This window comes from Salvelinus fontinalis, chromosome 32 (genome assembly GCF_029448725.1).
Source record: "Salvelinus fontinalis isolate EN_2023a chromosome 32, ASM2944872v1, whole genome shotgun sequence".
In the NCBI taxonomy this organism is placed as follows: domain Eukaryota; kingdom Metazoa; phylum Chordata; class Actinopteri; order Salmoniformes; family Salmonidae; genus Salvelinus; species Salvelinus fontinalis.
Genome location: NC_074696.1, coordinates 34,598,225 through 34,618,740, shown reverse-complemented (window position 1 = coordinate 34,618,740; position 20,516 = coordinate 34,598,225). Strand labels below are relative to the sequence as shown.

The window sequence follows — 20,516 nt, the reverse complement described above, 5'->3', positions numbered from 1 at the left end:
CTTCTACATGAACACGGGGAGGTAGGCCATTCGACTATACACACAGTGACATTTTACCCACATGCAAAATCATGCAAAAGGTAAATACAGAAGCGGAGGGATACAAAAACCCTTATAGAACATGGCGGTCATCCCGTCTCCTTCATGCCCTTCCTATTTACAGTAATTTATACTGTGATTGGCTTTGATGCTGGAGTGTCAGCTTTCTATTGGCTTCTTACAAGTCACTCATGAACGGTTTCAATGACGTAGGTTGTGCACTAGCTACATTGTATCGTTTGGCTGAACGGAATAGTTACATTTTACGGAGAAGGGGAGAGTGGATTTATCTAAATTGAGACGTCGATCATGATTATAGCGCATCGTCTTTTTATTATACCTCTATTTTAAACCATTCCTCTATCTTTTCACACGATTGTGGATGTAATATTTCAGGGTAAGTGGAATTATACATTTGCTTCCTGCGTTTTCGTTTTTTCCCCCTCGTAAGAACAAGAGTGTTTGTATTGTTTTAATCAAACCGTTCTAGACAGAGGGTAGCCTAATAGGCTAATTTGTATTGACAACATTATTCACCCCCTAAATTGTTATAAAAAATTATTATTATAATTGGTGAGCTCAGTTGTCGCAGTCATGGCACTTGATGGTTGGGTTGTATTTTTCGGAAGAGTTGAGGCTGGGAAGCAAGGTAGACTAATGGCTGTCGGTCGGCTTCGCCAGAGATTGTGAAATGGCCTAAAAGAGCACCTTCGCTAGACGACATATGAACCCTCCATTATGGTTTGAACGGTGAAAGCTCTCGGTTTATAACGGTGGAGGTGCGCGCATGTTGACAACAGGGCCACAACAAAAACAATAGAGCTAGAGCGAGCTGTCACAGCGGATTTGTTGTCTGACTGTCAGTCTTTTGCCACGTTCAAAATAACTTGGAACTCGGAAATCTCCGACTTCAGTGCTTTTATGAAAACGGGGAAAAACGAAAATCGTTTTGAACGGTTCTCCAACTCGGAATTCCAAGTTGACAACTCGGGCATCTTTCTAGAACATCAACTTTCCGACCTGAAGATCACTGACGTCATGATTTGACCTCGCCCCCCCGTGTTCCCAGTTGGCTTGAAAGCGCCATCAGAATGTCTGTCCGTCTTTGACTTGTCTGTCAGTCTGTGCCTAGAGTTGGCTGGCTTGCTGTTACAATTTTTTATAGACAATTCTTTTTAATAGAAAATTATAGGCTGCACTTCAGGCTGCACACAGTAGACCATATATTTCCCCTGGATTAACAGTCATACTTTCATATTCAATGTAATTTAGCTGTTAGTGACGAAATACTCAGGTAGGCTAGCTATCAAAGGCAAAAACACATGTCAGAGCACGCTGATAAAACTTTCAAGCCTTTTTTTATATTTGCATTTTATAATCACTATACTTCAAATCTCTCTCTGCATTTTAAAATCATTATACCTCTCAAATCTTTCTCATGTAAGTATTGCACCTTGATGTACTGGCTTTGCATGTGATTATTAAAACAAACAACAAATCATTAATCTGTGACGCTGGGGATTGGAGATCAACTAATACCATGTGCATGCTGTACTGCACATAGGGGCCTACACATTTAGATTTGTATACCTTCACACAGCATACCTTTAATAAATCCAATTAAATTTGAAGGGAAACTGTATTATATAAAGCTTCTTATGCAGAAATGGTCTTTCAAAGTATTTTGAAGGCCTTGACCACTGTTCAGATATAACAGATGTTATCTCATGTGGAAAATTTGCTCAGATCTCTGTAGCCAAGTGAGCAGTGCCATAGAACAGAGGGTATGGATTCCCTAGCTGTTTGTCCACCTAAATACTGTACTTAACCTTTAGCTTATGCATAACCTCTTGATGCATCAGCAGACATTAATATTAGATTCCGGGCCTTGATTTAGATTGGTAGTGGAACGTTAATCATTTTAATGTCATGTGACCTGGAAATTGGCAGCTATGTTGTGTGGAGGGTCCCAAGGGATCCGATTCTTACTCTGATTCTAATGCTGCTGCTCGGGTAGAAGTAGGCCAGACACAGCCTTGTGCTTTGGGGCCAGTCTGAAGGACACAATCATGTAGACTCCGATAGTCATTTTATCAATGCTTGAAAATAAACTCGTATAACCCAAGTTATTGTAAGCCTTACTTACAGTATGGCATAGTTTGTTACACAAAACATCACCCAGACTTAAACCAACTTTTGATTTTGTTGAATTCATGGGAAATAAATAAATAAATATAAACAATGGAGTACACATTCAAGTTGTTATCAGAAACGAATGAACTTCCAACCTTCTGAACACATCACATGCCATTCTAAGAGACAATTTATGCTTGATCAAAAAATATGGTCAGAGGCGCGGGAAGGATGGTGTGACACAATTGCGAACCTCCGGAGGGACACAGTGGCCAATTGGAGCTCCTTGCCGCATTCCTCTCAAATTTTGTAACAATTCTGAGGGCTCCGTATAGCTCTGCATTGACATGATTGGTTGACGGTAGGTGAGGGCGGGAGGTCATGTATAAACACAAACTTACTTACTTGACAACTTCCTTCACAACAGTTCTGCGCTGCTCGGCGATGCACAAGAAGTATGAATGCCTTGGCACCCCTACTGTACTTCTCTCACCCCAGTATTTACGGTATTACTGGCTTAGTACACAAAGGGGTGCCAAATAACCCGCAAAAAAGCCTATTGGGTGTCTACCAGAATGCCCCCCCAAAAAATTGCACAAGTAATAGAGAATTTCCATGTCGTTTGCTAGCTAACTATGCTAACGTACGCAAAGGGAAAATGAACAAATTGCAAAGACAGGCAATCCAGCTCATGAAGTTAAACAGGTAGGAACTATCGAATGTCATTTTTGGTGAGTTTGGACATTTACAAGCGAATGAGAGACATTGTGCAAGTGAACAAAACACGACAAAAAGCTAACCCAATATGATGCGTTGTCACCTTATTAATTGAACCACTTAGTAAATTAAGTTAGGGGTCTTCTTAGCTAGGCTTGGGTGGTATCCAGACTGGCATACTGAGATATTCAGTAATACTGTCACTGCACACAAGGGGCACAGTTTTCAAACCCAACTGACCCTGCTTAGCTTTCGAGATCAGACGAGACTGCAGAACATTTAGCACATTTTATACAATTAACTTAGAAGTTATAAGATATGTAGCTGGCAAACATTTAGTTGTGGATTCCATACTGTAATTAGATCACCTGGCGCATGCTGCACAACAGTGAGTGACTCACAAGGCTCCCGTCTCTCGTCGTTGTGTGCTTGTCAACAAACACTACGTGACTGGGGACTACCGGTAAGCTTGATAATGAAAAATTGTGACAGGGTGAAATTAAGAACGCCGTGTTCCTTATCTCCTAACCTTATTGCACAAGTTGACTGCAGGTATTTACTTATACAATGTTTTTTTTGTAGTTACTTTGGAAAAAAATCTACAAAGAAATAGTTCAACAGTATTGAGAAACCATCCCATGGCTTTTTCCAAATACCCCGGTATATGGTATATACAGTGCATTCGGAAAGTTTTCAGAACCCTGGACTTTTTTCACATTTTGTTACGTTACAGGATTATTCTAAAATTAATCAGTTTTTTTTCCCCTCAGCAATCTACACACTATACACCATAATGACAAAGCAAAAATAGTTTTTTAGAAATGTTTGCAAATTTAGTAAAAACAAATTACATTTACATAATTATTCAGACCCTTTCCTCAGTTCTATGTTTAAGCACCTTTGGCAGCAATTACAGCCTTGAGTCTTCTTGGGTATGACACTACAAGCTTGTCACATCTGTATTTGGTTAGTTTCTCGCATTCTTCTATGCAGATCCTCTCAAGCTCTGTCAGGTTGGATGGGAAATGTTGCTGTACAGTTATTCTCAGGTTTCTCCAGAGATATTCAATGAGGTTCAACTCTGGGTTCTAGCTGGGCCACTCAAGGACATTCAGAGACTTGTCCCGAAGCCTCTCCTGCGTTGGTTGTGTGCTTAGGGTCATTGTCCTGTTGGAAGGTGAACCTTCGCCCTAGTCTGAGGTCCTGAGCGCTCTGGAGCAGGTTTTCATCAAGGATCTCTCTGTTCTTTTCTCTGTTCATCTTTCTCTCAATCCTGACTAGTCTCCCAGTCCCTGCCACTGAAAAACATCCCCACAGCATGATGCTGTCACCACCATGCTTCATCGTAGGGAGGGTGCCAGGTTTCTTCCAGTTGTGACACTTGGCATTCAGGCCAAAGAGTTCAATCTTGGTTTCATCAGACCAGAGAATATTTTTTTTCTCATGGTCTAAGAGTCCTTTAGGTTTCTTTTGGCAACCTCCTAGCGGGCTGTTGTGCCTTTTACTGAGGAGTGACTTCCGTCTAGCCACTCTACCATAAAAGCCTGATTTGGTTGAGTGCTGCAAAGATGGTTGTCCTTCTGGAAGGTTCTCCCATCTCCACAGAGGAACTCTGGAGCTCTGTCAGTGACCATCGGGTTCTTGGTCACCTCCTTGACCAAGGCCCTTCTCCCCCGATTGCTCCGTTTGGACGGGTGGCCAGCTTTAGGAAGAGTCTTTGTTAGTTTCAAATGTCTTTCTTTTAAGAATGATGGAGGCCACTGTGTTTCTGGAGACCTTCAATGCTGCAGAAATGTTTTCGTACCCTTCCCCAGATATGTGCCTCGACACAATCCTGTCTCGGCGCTCTACGGACAATTCTTCCGACCTCATGGCTAGGTTTTTGCTCTGACATGCACTGTCAACTGTGGGACCTTATATAGACAGGTGTGTGCCTTTCCAAATCATGTCCAATCAATTGAATTTACCACAGGTGGACTCCAAGTTGTAGAAACATTTCAAGGATGATCAATGGAAACAGGATGCACCTGAGCTCAATGTTGAGTATCATAGCAAAGGGTCTGAATACTTATGTAAATAAGGTATTTATTTTTTATTCTTAATACATTTACAATAATGTATAACTTGTTTTCACTTGGTCATTATAGGGTTGTGTGTGTGTGTAGACTGAATTTGAATATTTAATCCCTTTTTAGAATAAGACTAACAATGTAGAATAAGTCAAGGGGTCTGAATACTTTCCGAATGCACTGTATATGGTATACTGCCCAAGCCCAGTGTTAATGCATAATTCAAAGTTTTTCACGCAGGAAAAAAATATTCTTGCTGTTTTTGTAAACGCAGATGTAAAATGCTTCTTACTGAAATTTCTGCTCGGCATAACATTAAGTGTGTGCTTCAGTTGCTCTTCTAAACTCTGAGAATTCACGAACGGGCGTTCAGCAGACACTACTCTGACAGATGGGTATCTATTGGTAAAAATTCAAGATGAACTTAAAGCAAAACATTAGGAAATGTAGCTGGCTACATTCTTTCTTTGATGGGCCTAAACATTAGGAATATGTTGGCCATGCATCGTTTTTGCAAAAAATATCTTCCTTATTCATTGTAAGCTCCCTTGTGTGGCTGCCAGCCAAATAGCGTTGGACTTCTGTCATCTGATGAAAATAAGCTATTTTCTGCCAAATGTGTTGCACTAATGTATTTTCTGTGTAGGAAATAGAAAATTATAGTTGCATGTCCCTTATCACTCTATTGAAGCAAAAAATCACTGACTTTCAATATAAAACACAACCCCTGTCAATGCACAGCTGGAGTCACCTTCCGGTTTCTCCTGTTCCATTTACAAACAAACAATTGACTGGCTCAACTGTTTTGGGGAACTAAGTGAACTTCATAATGTGACAGGTGAAATAAGAACGCAATCTGCTTTATCTCCTAACGCATTGAACAAGTTGACTGCAGGTATTTATGCTTACTTAAAAAAATAGCTACAAATATTAAAATGTATAGAAAAACATCAAAGAAGTAATATTTATGGTATTGTAAAACCATCCCTTGGTTATTTCCAAATACCCTGATGTAAGGTATACCGCCCAAGCCTATTAGAGAACGTGCTGTTAGACGGCCACTTCGCTAGTCAAGTATACTGAACAAAAATATAAAGGCAACATGTAAAGTGTTGGTCCCATATTTCATGAACTGAAAAAAATGCTTATTTCTCTCAAATTTGTTTACATCCCTGTTAGTGAGCATTTCTCCTTTGCCAAGATAATCAATCCACTTGACAGATGTGGCATATCAAGAAGCTGATTAATGATCATGCTGTTTACACAGGTGCACCTTGTACTGGGGACAATTAAAGGCCACTCTAAAATGTGCAATTTTGTCACACAGCACAATGCCACCGATGTTTTGAGGGAGTGTGCAAATTGCATGCCCACTGCAGGAATGTCTACCAGAGCTTTTGCCAGAGAATTTAATGTTCATTTCTCTAGCCTCCAACGTCGTTTTAGAGAAATTGGCAGTACGTCCAACCGGCCTCACAACTGCAGACCACGTGTAACCGTGCCAGTCCGTGACCTCCAAATATGGCTTCTTCACCTGCAGGATCGTCTGAGATGAGCCACCCGGACAGCTGATGAAACTGTGGGTTTGCACAACCGAAGAATTTCTGCACAAACTATCTCAGGGAAGCTCATCTGTGTGCTCGTCATCCTCTACAGGGGCTTGACCTGACTGCAGTTAGGTGTTGTAACTGACTTCAGTGGTCAAATGCTCACCACTGGCATGCTGGAGAAGTGTGTTCTTCATGGATGAATCCCAGTTTCAACTGTACTGGGCAGATGGCAGGCAGCGCGTATGGTGTTGTGTGGGCGAGCAGTTTGCTGACGTCAATGTTGTGAACAGAGTGCCCCATGGTGGGGTTATGGTATGGGCAAGCATAAGCTATGGACATCTAACACAAAGGCATTTTCTCAATGGCAATTTGAATGCACCAAGATACCGTGACGAGATCCTGAGGCTCATTATTGTGCCATTTATCCACCGCCTTCACTGCATGTTTCAGCATGATAATGCACGGCCCGATGTCGCAAGGATCTGTAGACAATTCCTGGAACCTGAAAATGTTCCAGTTCATTCATGGCCTGCATACTCACCAGACATGCCACCCATTGAGCATGTTTAGGGTGCTCTGGATCAACGAGTATGACGCCGTGTTCCAGTTTCCGCCAATATCCAGCAACTTCGCACAGACATTGAAGAGGAGTGGGACAACAAGCCACAATCTACAGCCTGATCAACTCTATGCAAAGGAGATGTCATGCTGCATGAGGCAAATGGTGGTCACACCAGATACTGACAGGTTTTCTGATCCACGCCCCTACCTTTTTTAAAAAGGTATCTGTGACCAACTGACGCATATCTGTATTACCAGGCATGTGAAATCCATAGATTAAAGCTGAATGAATTCATTTCAATCGCCTGATTTACCTTATATAAACTACTCACTAACATTTTTGAAATTGTTGCCTTTATATTTTTGTTCATTGTATTTTTACATACGTTAAACACCTCCCCACCAACCTATATCAATTCACTTTTTTTTGGCCCCAAAAATGTCACCATGTTGGTCAAAATGTTGATTTCCTCTGGAAACATTGTATTTCTCTTCACCACATATTCAACAGGAGCAGGAACAGTAGCTCCCACAAGTTACACTACTGATTTGAGATAAAGGCTGGCTGGCCTGGCTTGTTTGCATTTTAAAGTTGGCCACAGTAGTAAAACAGTTCTTCTTCTTGAATTTGTCTGGTTGAACTGGAGGTACAGGGCCTCTGAGGATATTTGTCCTTATGCATCAGGAAGAAGATGAGTATTTTGGGGAAAGCTGCTGGGAACAACGGATGCTACACCACTAAAAACTTTGTTGGATCTTGTATGGTTAAGAAGGCAGATTCTACACATTTTGCCATGCAGCTGAGAGACAATGTTGCTGTTTTTAAAGCACTTCCTGTGATTCTACATGTTCTGCCATGGAGCTGAGAGAACATTTTGCAGTTTAAAATATTTTCCTGCAACTCTATGCATTCTGCCATGGCTTATTGTTTGTTCTTTTGCTCTAACATAACAGAACATACTGTTAAATACATTTAAAATGTTCCATGACTGTAGCTTTTATTTGGGTGATTTGCTAGTTCTCAAAGATTGTTATAAAAAAAATATATAGGGTCATTATCTTTTCTACTTACTTTATATCTGGTTTAGTCGTTTACACTGAAGGTTTTTCCATCCCAAAAAAGTTATAAAATGTTTTTTACACTGTTTGGACCCGCCCAAGGATTTCAATGTTAGACAAATCCCTGTGTAAAACTGTTTACCATGTACTCTTATGGTCACTCGTTGACACACCAGGAACTCACTTTTGACACAATTTAATTCACACCTGCCATGTTCAACTATTGTGTTAGACCTGACTGCTCTTAGTAGCAGTAAACCTGGCTGCACCATGTCAGCATGACAGGACCTGTGAACGCTCTTTCCTCAGCAAGAGTTTGCAATATGAAGCCAATATGACAGGACTCAAATGGTGATTCATTGTAAAGAGACTCCATGTAGCCTTGGAGTGTGGGATTTCTGCCGCATGAGGAGATCATCTCCATCAATAGAAAAGGTCAAAGGAGAGGGAGGTGACAAGAAAAATTCAGAGATTCAAGAGAGCCATAATGAAATGAATCTGGTTACAGAGGAAAAACCAACAGGCCTAGGTGGGATAAGTGTGAGTGATCAAGAAGGGGTTTAACTGTATCGAAGAATACTGACCATCAGGCCTCTACCTTTTGAGCAGCTCTCTGCATGGAACCCAGCAAAGTCTTTGCAAACCACTGAACCTAGACTCAAGAAAAATGACAGAACTGAGATTTACTCAACATGTCCTCCGTTGTGAAACAATGAGGAATCCCTCCTCCATTAGCTGGAGTCAGGTAACCGATGAGAATTATAAGCCCCCCCCCCCCCCCCCCCTCCTTTTCAAGGCATGATGGCCCTGGCCTTCATTCTAGGACTTTGCCCACATTTCATTGACCAATGTGTAATCTGCTAAAAGGTCACTGCCACTAATTACTGTACACCACTCCAAAACCGACAGATGCCTAGCCTGGCTTGATTGTGCACTCTCTCTTAATCAGAGGACATTTTCACAGGGTGCGAAAGCACCCAGTTGACGTTTCAAGGAGACATCCAGGCAGGTCGATTGAACCAAGGTGACGGAAGGCCTGCCCTCGACAGATAATGAGGCGGCCTCTAAGGTCTCAGCAATCCGGAGCAGTCTATTTCAGACCAGCCTGCCTGAGCCTGTCCAAAGTGTCCGAGTCTGGGCTTTAGTTGAAAGCTACGTCTCTCCTTTAGCTCTTTGGGGTTCCTGTAATGTCACTGACAGAGTGAGCTGGTTCTTTTCTGGCTCGGTGTGAGTCGAGCGGCAGCCTCATTATCTTGGCATCTAATCAGTCCTCCAGCCAGCTCCTAATTGAGCCATCAGCGCCTTCGGGGGGAGGGAGAGGGAGGATGGACATGTCAATTACAGTAATGAGAGGGGGTAGCCATGCCGAGTGCCGCACGGGGAGAATAGGGCTGGCCACAATCCTTGTTGTAGTTCATTCTACGGCTAATCAAATATGTCAGCAAAGTCAAGAAATTGTTAGGTTGCCATTGCCACATACAGCAAAGTGTGTTAAAATCATTTCTAACTTGTTAACATTTCTGCTAGTTAGTTTTTGCTACCATGTGGGTTTTAGCTTGCTTGAGACTAAGTGAGGGTTGTTAATTCACCTGTCTGCATACATGTTTAATTTTAAAACATTTATCTTACAAAGGAGTTGTTTTATGTAACTGCTTACCGTAATTGCTGGACTATTAATCGCACCTGAATATAAGCCGCACCCACTGAATAATTTTTTTTTTTTTTTTTTTTGTACATAAATAAGCCGCACTTGTCTATAAGCCGCAGGTGCCTACCGGTACATTGAAACAAATGAACTTTACACAGCCTTTAAACGAAACACGGCTTGTAACAAAAATAAATAGGCTTTAACGAAACACGGCTTGTAACAAAAATAAATAGGCTTTAACGAAACAGGCTTGTAACTTTTTTTTTTTTTAAATAGCAGTAAACAATAGCCTACCAAGAAAGTCCTTGGTCACTATCTTCCTCCTGTGCACTGAAACCACTGAAGTCATCTCCTTTGGTGTCGGAGTTGAATAGCCTCAGAATTGCTTCATCCGATGTTGGATCGTTTTCATTGCGCTCTCCTCACTTTCATCCGGAGGCAAACTCATCCAAGCCTCATTTTCTAGTTCGGGCCATCTGCTTTTCTTTCCTCTGAAAACTTTTGTTGTCTTTTTGCACTAAGTCAGTTTCTCACGCTGCTGTTTCCAACGTCTTATCATCGACTCATTAAGGCTCCCGTGCAGCAGCACTATTTCCTTTTCCAACAGCCAGATCGATCGCCTTCAAATTGAAAGCTGCATCATATGCATTTCTCCGTGTCTTTGCCATGATGAGGGTGACAAAATGACTACCGTAATCAGAATGATGGAAAGTTTGAGCGCGCTCGATTTACGTCACATTATGTGACGGTGCTCAGTTTTTTGGCGGCATGAATTTGTGAAAGCGGGAAAAATCCATAAATTAGCCGCGTCATTGTATAAAGCGCAAGGTTCATAGCGTGGGAAAAAAGTAGCGGCTTATAGTCCGGAAATTACGGTAACTATTTATCTGTACATGGAATTGTATTCGGTTTTTATTTAACCATTTCCCCCCTAATCTTTACAGGAAAATACCATGGGTACTCTCTTTATGTGTGGAGACATTCCACTGCAGCTAATGTAGAATGAAAAGCTGTGTACATTTAGAAATTCTGTGCCAAATCATATGTGAAGAATGCAACAAAGATGCAGAATAATCTGGCCAAGTGCATAAAGTTCCCTCAGCGCTCACAACAAGCAACCCCCGACAAAAGTCCCTCAACTTCTATTTGAGGTCAGACGTTTTTTTGATTCAATGGAGGAACGTTGTCAAAGAAATGCTGATTTAATGTCTTGCATGAGCTGTGTATGCAACTGGTTCACCTCTGATGATCACAGGCAATGTGTATTGGAAGAGATTTCTGAATGTTCTTCGCCCAGCATACACCCCTCCAACCAGATATGCTTTATCTACTCATTTGCTAGATGCAGGGTTCAACAGAGTTAAAGTGAAAGCAAATCATAGAGAAAGCAGACTGTATTGCAATCATCTCTGAAGGGTGGTCGAATGTTCGTGGGCAAGGAATAATTAACTACATAATCTCCATCCCTCAACCAGTATTCTACAAGAGCACAGACACACCGGTCTCTACATTGCAGATGAGCTGAAGGCAGTCATCAAGGACCTTGGACCACAGAATATATTTGCACTGGTGACAGACAATGCTGAGAACATGAAGGCTGCTTGGTCTAAAGTGGAGGAGTCCTACCCTCACATCACACCCATTGGCTGTGCTGCACATGCATTGAATCTTCTCCTCAAGGACATCATGGCACTAGAAACAATGGATACACTCTACAAGAGAGCCAAGGAAATGGTTAGGTATGTTAAGGGTCATCTAGGTCCTATAGCCACAATCTACCTCACCAAGCAAAGTGAGAAGAAATAGAGCACCACATTGAAGCTGCCCAGCAACACCCTTTGGGGTGGTGTCATGCATGATGACACCAGTCTCCTGGAAGGGAAGGAGCCTCTCCAAGAAATTTGCCATATCAGTCTGCCGATATGGACAGCCCCATGAAGAGGATCCTCCTGGATTATGTATTTTGGGAGAGAGCGGTAAGCAGCCTGAAACTCCTGAAACCTATAGCAATAGCCATTGCACGGATTGAGGGAGACAATGCCATCCTGTCTGATGTTCAGACTGCTTGCAGATGTAAGAGAAGAAATCCATACTGCCCTGCCCACTTCACTGTTGCTCCAAGCAGAGGAAACTGCAGTTCTGAAATACATCAAAAAGCTTGAAGATGGCTGCCTGAAGCCCATATACGCCTCAGTGTACATGTTGTACCCCAAGTATGCTGGCAAGCGCATCCTGTCTGGTGCAGAGATCAACAAGGCCTATGGTGTCATCACTACCGTGTCTCACCACCTTGGCTTGGATGAGGGCAAGGTTCTTGGCAGTCTGGCGAGTACACTTCCAAGCAAGGGCTTTGGGATGGAGATGCAATATGGCAGTCGTGCCAACATATCTCATCAGCCACCTGGTGGAAGGGACTTTGTGGATCTGAGGCTCTTTCCCCTGTTGCCTCCATCATCCTCCAAATCCCACCAACATTAGCTGCCTCAGAGCGCAACTGGTCCTTGTTTGGGAACACACACCAAAGTACGCAACAGGCTGATCAATACAAGGGTTGAAAAATTGATGGCCATCTGGGCAAATTTGAGACTTTTTGAGCCTGACAACGAGCCGTCCTCAAGGTTGGAAAGTGACAGTAAAGATGACGCTTCAGAATCTGATGTTCAAGAGGTGGACATTGAGGAGGTCCAGGGAGAAGACATGGAAGACTGAGAGGAAGACAACCAAAGCTTTAGTTTCTCGACTATCATTTTATGTATGTTGAAAAAGTTTTTGGGAGATGCGATGGATCATTCAATATTCCCTTTTGTTGGTCAGTGAAATCATCCCATGTGAAGAGTGAACTCATCTAATGTTAAATTCGTAACTACATTTTAAACATTTTTTTAAATTTCCATTGGAATAATTTAATAATTTGCAATTGTCTACTTATGATAAGGTAAAATGTTTATGGTTCTGTCTCCATATAATATGGTAAATATATCAAATGCAAAAAACATCTATTTTAAATGGTATTAATTAGCATTTATTCTCTTTAATTCCCACGGAAAGGTTCCCCCTCTGAATATTCCCCAAAATGTGCAACCCTACCTATAGCGCAGGCAAATCATTTTTTTCTCTCTCAACCAGCTACAATTTGGCATGGTCTTGATTTTGTACAATTGGATGGAGAATATTTTTGTGTGGGGGAATTTGGGTTCCAAACTTCTGTAGTTGACTCTTTTTTTAAAATATATATATATATTTTTTGTTGATTTTCTCCCATGGTAGACTGTACGATACGATTTACGTTTGTTTTCAGTCGTGATATTGGAATGGAGAGCTTTGGTGGCTTTGTCATTTCTGATATGCGGTTTGGGCGAATTAATTGTTTAATTCACCGTTAATTTGTTGTGTTCACATGAATGTATTTTGCCCTGTATTTACAACTCAAGGCTATGTGCCTGTATTGCTTACGCATGGAACTTTTGCATGAACTCTTGAAATGGCAATCGTTTGCGAGCCTGCTTGTGCGATTTCCAAGCCCCAAAATATTTTTAGGGATCTCAGATTGTTCTGGCAATTCTAACATGGAAACGTCATTAGGAGGAAGAATGTTTGACATGCTTTTTACATTTGTATCACAATTTGTTTTAAATCATGATGACAGTGGCCATTTTAGGCTCTTTTTAGACCTATACATTACTCCTGTAAGACCCTGATCTAAGAACTGTACATGATCCAGACATCTTGGTGTCATTATACTCCTTTTATAGTGTGCTCTGAAATATGGAGTATGTCTTGATTTTGAAATACACATGTTCACATCTCAAAACTACCATTTTTGATTTAGTAAATTTTTAAGACATTGTTTGGAACAAATATATTTCCAGACTGGGCTTTCTGCTAATGTAGGGCTGGAAATTGCCAGGGACCTCACAATACGATATTATCACGATAATTTGGTGCCGAAATGCGATTTGATCTTCCAAACATATTGTGCTTACCATATGTCTGCTACAGACGGACAAGAGCGAGCAATGAGAAACCAAGTTTTGGAAATGAAAGTGCTGAAAACAAATGTACTCCCTGTTTTAAAAGGAAGATGGCGAACACCGATTCAACCACAAAACCAGAGAGGTTTTCCAATGCCTTACAAAGAAGGGCACCTATTGGTAGATGGGTAAAACATTTAAAAAGCAGACATTGAATAACCTTTTTGAGCATGGTGAAGTTATTGAATTACTCTTTTGGATGATACAGGGATTTCGCCATGAGGCCAATGGTGACATTAAATCAGTGATAGGAAAAAACTGAGGATGGATCAACATTGAAGTTACTCCACAATACTAACCTAAATGACCGTGAGAAGAAAAATATTCCAAAACATGCATCCTGTTTGCAACTAGGCACAAAGGTAAAACTGCAACAATTAACTTGATGTCCTGAATAGAAAGCGTTATGTTTGGGGCAAACACACCTCGGAGTACCACTCTTCATATTTTCTAGCATGGTGGTGGCTGCATCATGCTATGGGCATGCTTGTCATCGGCAAGGACTACTGAGTTATTTTTTTTTTTTTTAGGATGAAACAAAAAAACAAAACAGAATAGAACTAAGCACAGGCAAAATTCTAGACGACAACCTGGTTCAGTCTGAACAGAAAGTGTGCTAACACCTGCTCCAGCATGTGAACTTGTGAATATGGAGGTGGACGGCACAGACACAAATGTACTTAAGGACACAGGTGGGTTCTGACTGAGGCAGGGGTTACTATGGTCTGCACGAATTTACCTGGTTTCCTTTTTGTTATAGTGCAATTTACCTCCACATTGATACTGGTGACCCCTTGTGTATGCAGGATTTCCCTCCAGCTGAGTATTAATTGTAATCAATGCACTTAGCATCTAGTGAAGCTGCAATACTGTACAACACATGGAATGAGATTGGAATAGAGATGCTTTCCCTTATGCTTCTGATCCCAACTTAGGGAGGGCAGTAGGCTATAGCCTGGGTTTGTATCAAGACCACTCATGAATTCATATAAGCCAAAACTCCAAAAATGTGTGGTTGGTACAAACAAGTTTTTGAACACAGTTTTATAAAGAGCTTTTAAGGCCCTCTTGAGATGTGGGACTACTTACACCATTGTCTCATTTCCAGGAAAGTCCTATGAGAGGAATATGAGGATATAATTCATTTTTGTGGCCTCTTCATGCGTGTAATGAAAATGTATGCTGAACGGAAATGAAACCCTGCTGAATTAGTCAGCATATTGTGTGGACTATGGTGAAAAAATAGGACCAATTGCTTTGTCAGGAAGTGGCTGATGTTCGAGGACATGGCTAATTCCGGGCCTGATTAAATTCACTTGGCGAATAAAGGCGCTTCTGATATCTATTAGTCATTCAGTCCCATGTACAGTATCCAACTCTGAAATCACTTCAGAATGTTATGAAACTGTGAATGTGTCCACTACCGCTGTGATATTGCTTCACCCACCAATCTTAGGCCCCAAGGAACAAGGTTTGAGATGACTCCAAAGAAGGAAATTGCCCATGTTGCTCCTTATCTTGTCAACTAACTTCAGCCTATGAAACATCATGCCACACGCTAATATGCTACATGCTAGCCCTAGCCACATACTTCTCCTCTAACACGCTCACCTTGAAGTAAACAACCCCCCCCCCCCCCCCCCGTCTTGTGTGAACACCGGTATTTTTAGATGCCTGTCGTAATCCTTCCGTCTCTCCCTCTGATGTCCTTGTGCATGGGAATTCCCCCTCCTGGGCAGCTAGCGCTTAGCACGCCACCCTGTTGTCATAGACTAGCCTCTATGAATAGGTGAGGGCTTTCGCTAATCGGTTGGAAGCGCCAGCGGCGGTTAGCATGCCTTTCCTCAGTGTGGGATCACATCTGACCAGGGAGGAATGACAATAGCAGGGTGACGTCAGAGCCTTTCTGTCGTTGAGCTGCGGGGGGTGTGTGTGTTTACACTGTCTGATGGAGAAGCGTAATAGCTGTTGGCACGGTGTGAAGGGGTGTGTGTACTCAGACAGGTCAGACAGTGTTACCTGGGCTATTGTCCTTGAGCCACATGTTTTGAACAATAACGTGTTTTCCCCTCGCATAACTCTGTCCACAGTACTTACGGATATGTTCACAATAAAGTTGCAGTATTCAGAGCAAATCTTCTTTGCTGAATAAATCCAATTAATACATTAATAGCTGGGGGTTTGTTTTTTTTTCCCCTCCCAGTGTAGCGTAGGCGACAGATTCTGGTTACATAGAAGAGACTATGTTGTTGACTATGAAAACACATTATAATGGCTGTGTGTACATGAGGAATGTAGACGTAACTCTCTCTCTCTCTCTCCCTTCAAGGAGTGACATCGTCCTCACCACAGCAACGGTCGAGAAACTGGTGACCTTTGGCCTGAGCGAACAATGAACTGAGGGCAACTCTCCACCAGCTCTACCAACGGCAGACCCTCTGCCCCGTCACCCCAGACCTGGGCAGAGGAGTGTGTGTGTGCGCAACTGCACGTGGTGTTTGTTTATGAGTCTGCCCGTACTCTAGAAAGAGCTAACAGGCTACACTCCCTCTCTCCTCGTCTGAGAGGAGGCACCTCTGACCCTTGACCCTGATTGACTGACCCCAACCAACCAACAGGAAGCATGGGGAGGAAAAAGATTCAGATCCAACGGATCACCGACGAGAGGAACAGACAGGTGAGACTGATGTGTGGCCGTGTCTTCATAGTCTGGACCAGGGTCTTATTCAAGGGCCTTGAATATAGTCGACTTCTTATAAGATGGGCGAGAGATGTGTGGCCTTGTCTCTTTGAATACTGAAAAAAAGGCATCCTTCCTCCCAATCCAGGCGGGTCGATGGACAGTTGAAGTCGGAAGTTTACATACACTTAGGTTGGAGTCATTAAAACTCGTTTTTCAACCACTCCACAAATTTCTTGTTAACAAACTATAGTTTTAGTATAGTATAGTCAGTTAGGACATCTACTTTGTGCATGACACAAGTCATTTTCCAACAATTGTTTACAGACAGATTATTTCACTTATAATTCACTATCATAATTCCAGTGGGTCAGAAGTTTACATACACTAAGTTGACTGTGCCTTTAAACGGCTTGGAAAAATCCAGAAAATGATGTCATGGCTTTGGAAGCTTCTGATAGGCTAATTGACATCATTTGAGTCAATTGGAGGTGTACCTGTGGATGTATTTCAAGGCATACCTTCAAACTCAGTGCCTCTTTGCGTGACATGGGAAAATCAAAATAAATCAGCCAAAACCTCAGAAAAAAAAATGGTAGACCTCCTTGGGAGCAATTTCCAAATGCCTGAAAGTACCATGTTAGTCTGTACAAACAATAGTACACAAACACCATGGGACCACGCAGCCGTCATACCGCTCAGGAAAGAGACTCGTTCTGTCTCCTAGAGATGAACGTACTTTGGTGCGAAAAGTGTAAATCAATCCCAGAACAACAGCAAAGGACCTTGTGAAGATGCTGGAGGAAACCGGTACAAAAATATCTATATCCACAGTAAAACGAGTCCTATATCGACATAACCTGAAAGGCCGCTCAGCAAGGAAGAAGCCACTGCTCCAAAACCGCCATAAAGCCAGACTACGGTTTGCAACTGCACATGGGGACAAAGATTGTACTTTTTGGCTTAATGTCCTCTGGTCTGATGAAACAAAAATAGAACTGTTTGGCCATAATGACCATCGTTATGTTTGGAGGGAAAAGGGGGAGGCTTGCAAGCCGAAGAACACCATCCCAACCGTGAAGCACGGGGGTGGCAGCATCATGTTGTGGGGATGCTTTGCTGCTGGAGGGACTGGTGCACTTCACAAAATAGATGGCATCATGAGGAAGAAAAAATTAAGTGGATATATTGAAGCAACATCTCAAGATATCAGTCAGGAAGTTAAAGCTTGGTCGCAAATTGGTCTTCCAAAAGGACAATGACCCCAAGCATACTTCCAAAGTTGTGGCAAAATGGCTTAAGGACAACAAAGTCAAGGTATTGGAGTGGCCATCACAAAGCCCTGACCTCAATCCTATAGAAAATTTGTGGGCAGAACTGAAAAAGCGTGTGCTAGTATGGAGGCCTACAAACCTGACTCAGTTACACCAGCTCTGTCAGGAGGAATGGGACAACATTCTTATTGTCGGAAGCTTGTGGAAGGCCCAAGTGAAACAATTTTAAAGGCAATGCTACCAAATACTAATTGGGTGTCTGTAATCTTCTGATCCATTGGGAATGTGATGAAAGAAATAAAAGTTGAAAAATCATTCTCTCTACTATTATTCTGACATTTCACATTCTTAAAATAGAGTGGTGATCTTAACTGACCTAAGACAGGGAATTTTTACTAGGAATAAATGTCAGGAATTGTGAAAGACTGAGTTTAAATGTATTTGGCTAAGGTGTATGTAAACTTCTGACTTCAACTGTATGTGTTAGACCTCCAAGGCCCATTTGACACCATGGGCCAGATTCACTGAATGTTTGTACCGGTGCAAACTACACACCTGTTGAAATAAATGTACCCAAAAAATGTACCCAAACATAACTTTAAGCTTTTCTTCCTTCTCTTCAGCTAATGGTTTACAGTTTTAGCTTTTTTTTCCCTCCTAAAAATAACAGGTGCAAATGTATATCTTTCCCTGTGTTAATGTGTTAGTGTCACTGCCCATTTTAATGAACATCGTATCAGTGTTGTAATGTTACTGTTTTCTGGGTTTGTACAGTATAGTGTGTGCAGAGTGTATCTTTTAGTTTGTTTGAAGGTGTGCGTTTGACTTGACTGGAGCTCTCTGAGAGTGCATAGTGTTTCAGGCCGAGTAGGCACAGAGTTCAAACCGACATGGAGTCAATCAGGTCACACACAGCCCTGCGGACAGCTGCTCCAGATAAATCAGTCTGTCCACAGCAGCTGCAGGCCAGTGGACACAGTCATATCAGGGACAGAAGTTACTGATCTGTGCGCGTGTGTGTTTTCAAAGGGTGAATGTGTGTGTGGGGGTAGGTGTGTGTTGAGAAAGGTGAGTGTTTGCATACGTGTATGTTTGAAAGGGTAAAAGTGTGGGAGCGGGATTGTGTCTGTGCTACGGTCTTGGGAAATCTGTTACTGTCCGCTTCTTGTTCACTCACCACCCTCCTATTTGACTGATGTTGCGATTTTATTAGATTAATTTATTAGTCATGAATGGTTAAATATTAAAATAATCTTCCTGGTTATACATTGCAAAACGCAGAAAATACCCACAATACACAGAGGGTACATACAAAACATATTAGCATTGCACTTAAGGTACAATGCTATGGTCGGTTTATGATGTTGACTATTCCGTGACAATGTACCTCATTCACTATTCCTACTACAATAACAACTGTGATTGCCTCAGGTCATTCCGAATTGTACACACAACATGCAGGAGACATTGAAATCAAATCCATAATTGCTGACCAAAGGTTACGTATCACCACAGTAGCATTTCATAATAGCATATGACAAAAGCATAACCCCGGTAGATGTTACACCCTTCCTTGTCCTCCATTGCTCTTCCGTGTGCGCACTTGCATGTGTGTTTTTGATGTAAAATTGGGAAGATTCTCTATATCTGGGGTGGGGGGGGGTATTCTGAAGGAAGGATATTGATGTCCCTTATCAGTTTTCTCATCAAAGCATCTCATTTGCATGTTCAGGGATCTGAGCAACAGGGGGAAGGAGAGTTGGGAAAGAGAGAAGGGTAAAGAGATGGAAGCTGAAGAGAATGGGGTTAGTTGCATGTGGGTCATGTTCGTTAGTCACAAAACTGAATAAAACACTGAAATGGAAGGAGACGTTTTTTGTGGCACAATGTTTTGAAGCATTTTGCGACAGTGTGCCCTAATGAAAATGTTGCTGAAGAACCAGACTGGCACCAATTCACTCCATTGCAGATAAAGGAAACTCACACTGCCGGTTCACTCAGATTTTTAACACTGTTGGCACTCGTTAATGACCTAAATTGACACTTTCTACAGACACCAACTCAAACTCATTTTCACTTTCCTCAACCTCTGCGATCTCTTCCCACCTCCCATTATGTTTTGTAAATCCCTTTGTGACAATGCTGATGGGGGAAAAAAGTGCTTGTATAAATAAATCTAATTCATTCATTCTCTATCCCCTCCCAATGCAGGTGACGTTCACCAAGAGAAAGTTTGGCCTGATGAAGAAGGCGTACGAGCTGAGTGTGCTGTGTGACTGTGAGATCGCCCTCATCATCTTCAACCACTCCAACAAGCTGTTCCAGTACGCCAGCACCGACATGGACAAGGTGCTGCTCAAGTACACCGAGTACAATGAACCCCACGAGAGCCGGACCAACGCCGACATCATTGAGGTAAAGCAAACAGAAAGGGCCATCAGCCTCTGACCGTACCACTTTAGCTTGAGACTGCCTGGAATGCCAGGTGGGCAGGGTTTGCACTTTTGTGACTTTTCGATTGTTTCCACTGCGTCAGCCAAGCTCAATCACGCACAGTTAACTGTTTGAGCCCAGGTCTGCACAGAACAATGAACCTTATTGCAGCCAAAGTGTCGTCGCTTCTTTGTAGCCTCCAGTGTTGTAGAATACAAATAGCAGCTAGAGAGGGAATGGGAAGGTTGTCTCAGAACTGATCTGATCTGTGTGTCTTCTTGCCAAGCCTGGTGTTCTGAAACTCATCTGTTTGGTGGGCATT

The 20,516-nt window shown here is 42.2% G+C and overlaps 1 protein-coding gene across 5 annotated transcripts in view; it reads left to right on the top strand.

Moving 5' to 3' along the window:
- Positions 1 to 256: 256 nt before the first annotated feature.
- The window catches only part of LOC129831142 (myocyte-specific enhancer factor 2D homolog), a 33,526-nt gene continuing 13,266 nt past the window's right edge, over positions 257 to 20,516 (top strand). For all 5 annotated transcript variants that reach the window (XM_055894218.1, XM_055894215.1, XM_055894217.1 and 2 more), the window contains exons 1-3: positions 257 to 436; positions 16,137 to 16,484; positions 19,973 to 20,176. In XM_055894218.1, coding sequence (XP_055750193.1) covers positions 16,431 to 16,484; positions 19,973 to 20,176 — 258 coding nt within the window. In that variant the 5' untranslated portion in view covers positions 257 to 436; positions 16,137 to 16,430. The remainder of the gene's footprint in view (positions 437 to 16,136; positions 16,485 to 19,972; positions 20,177 to 20,516) is intronic.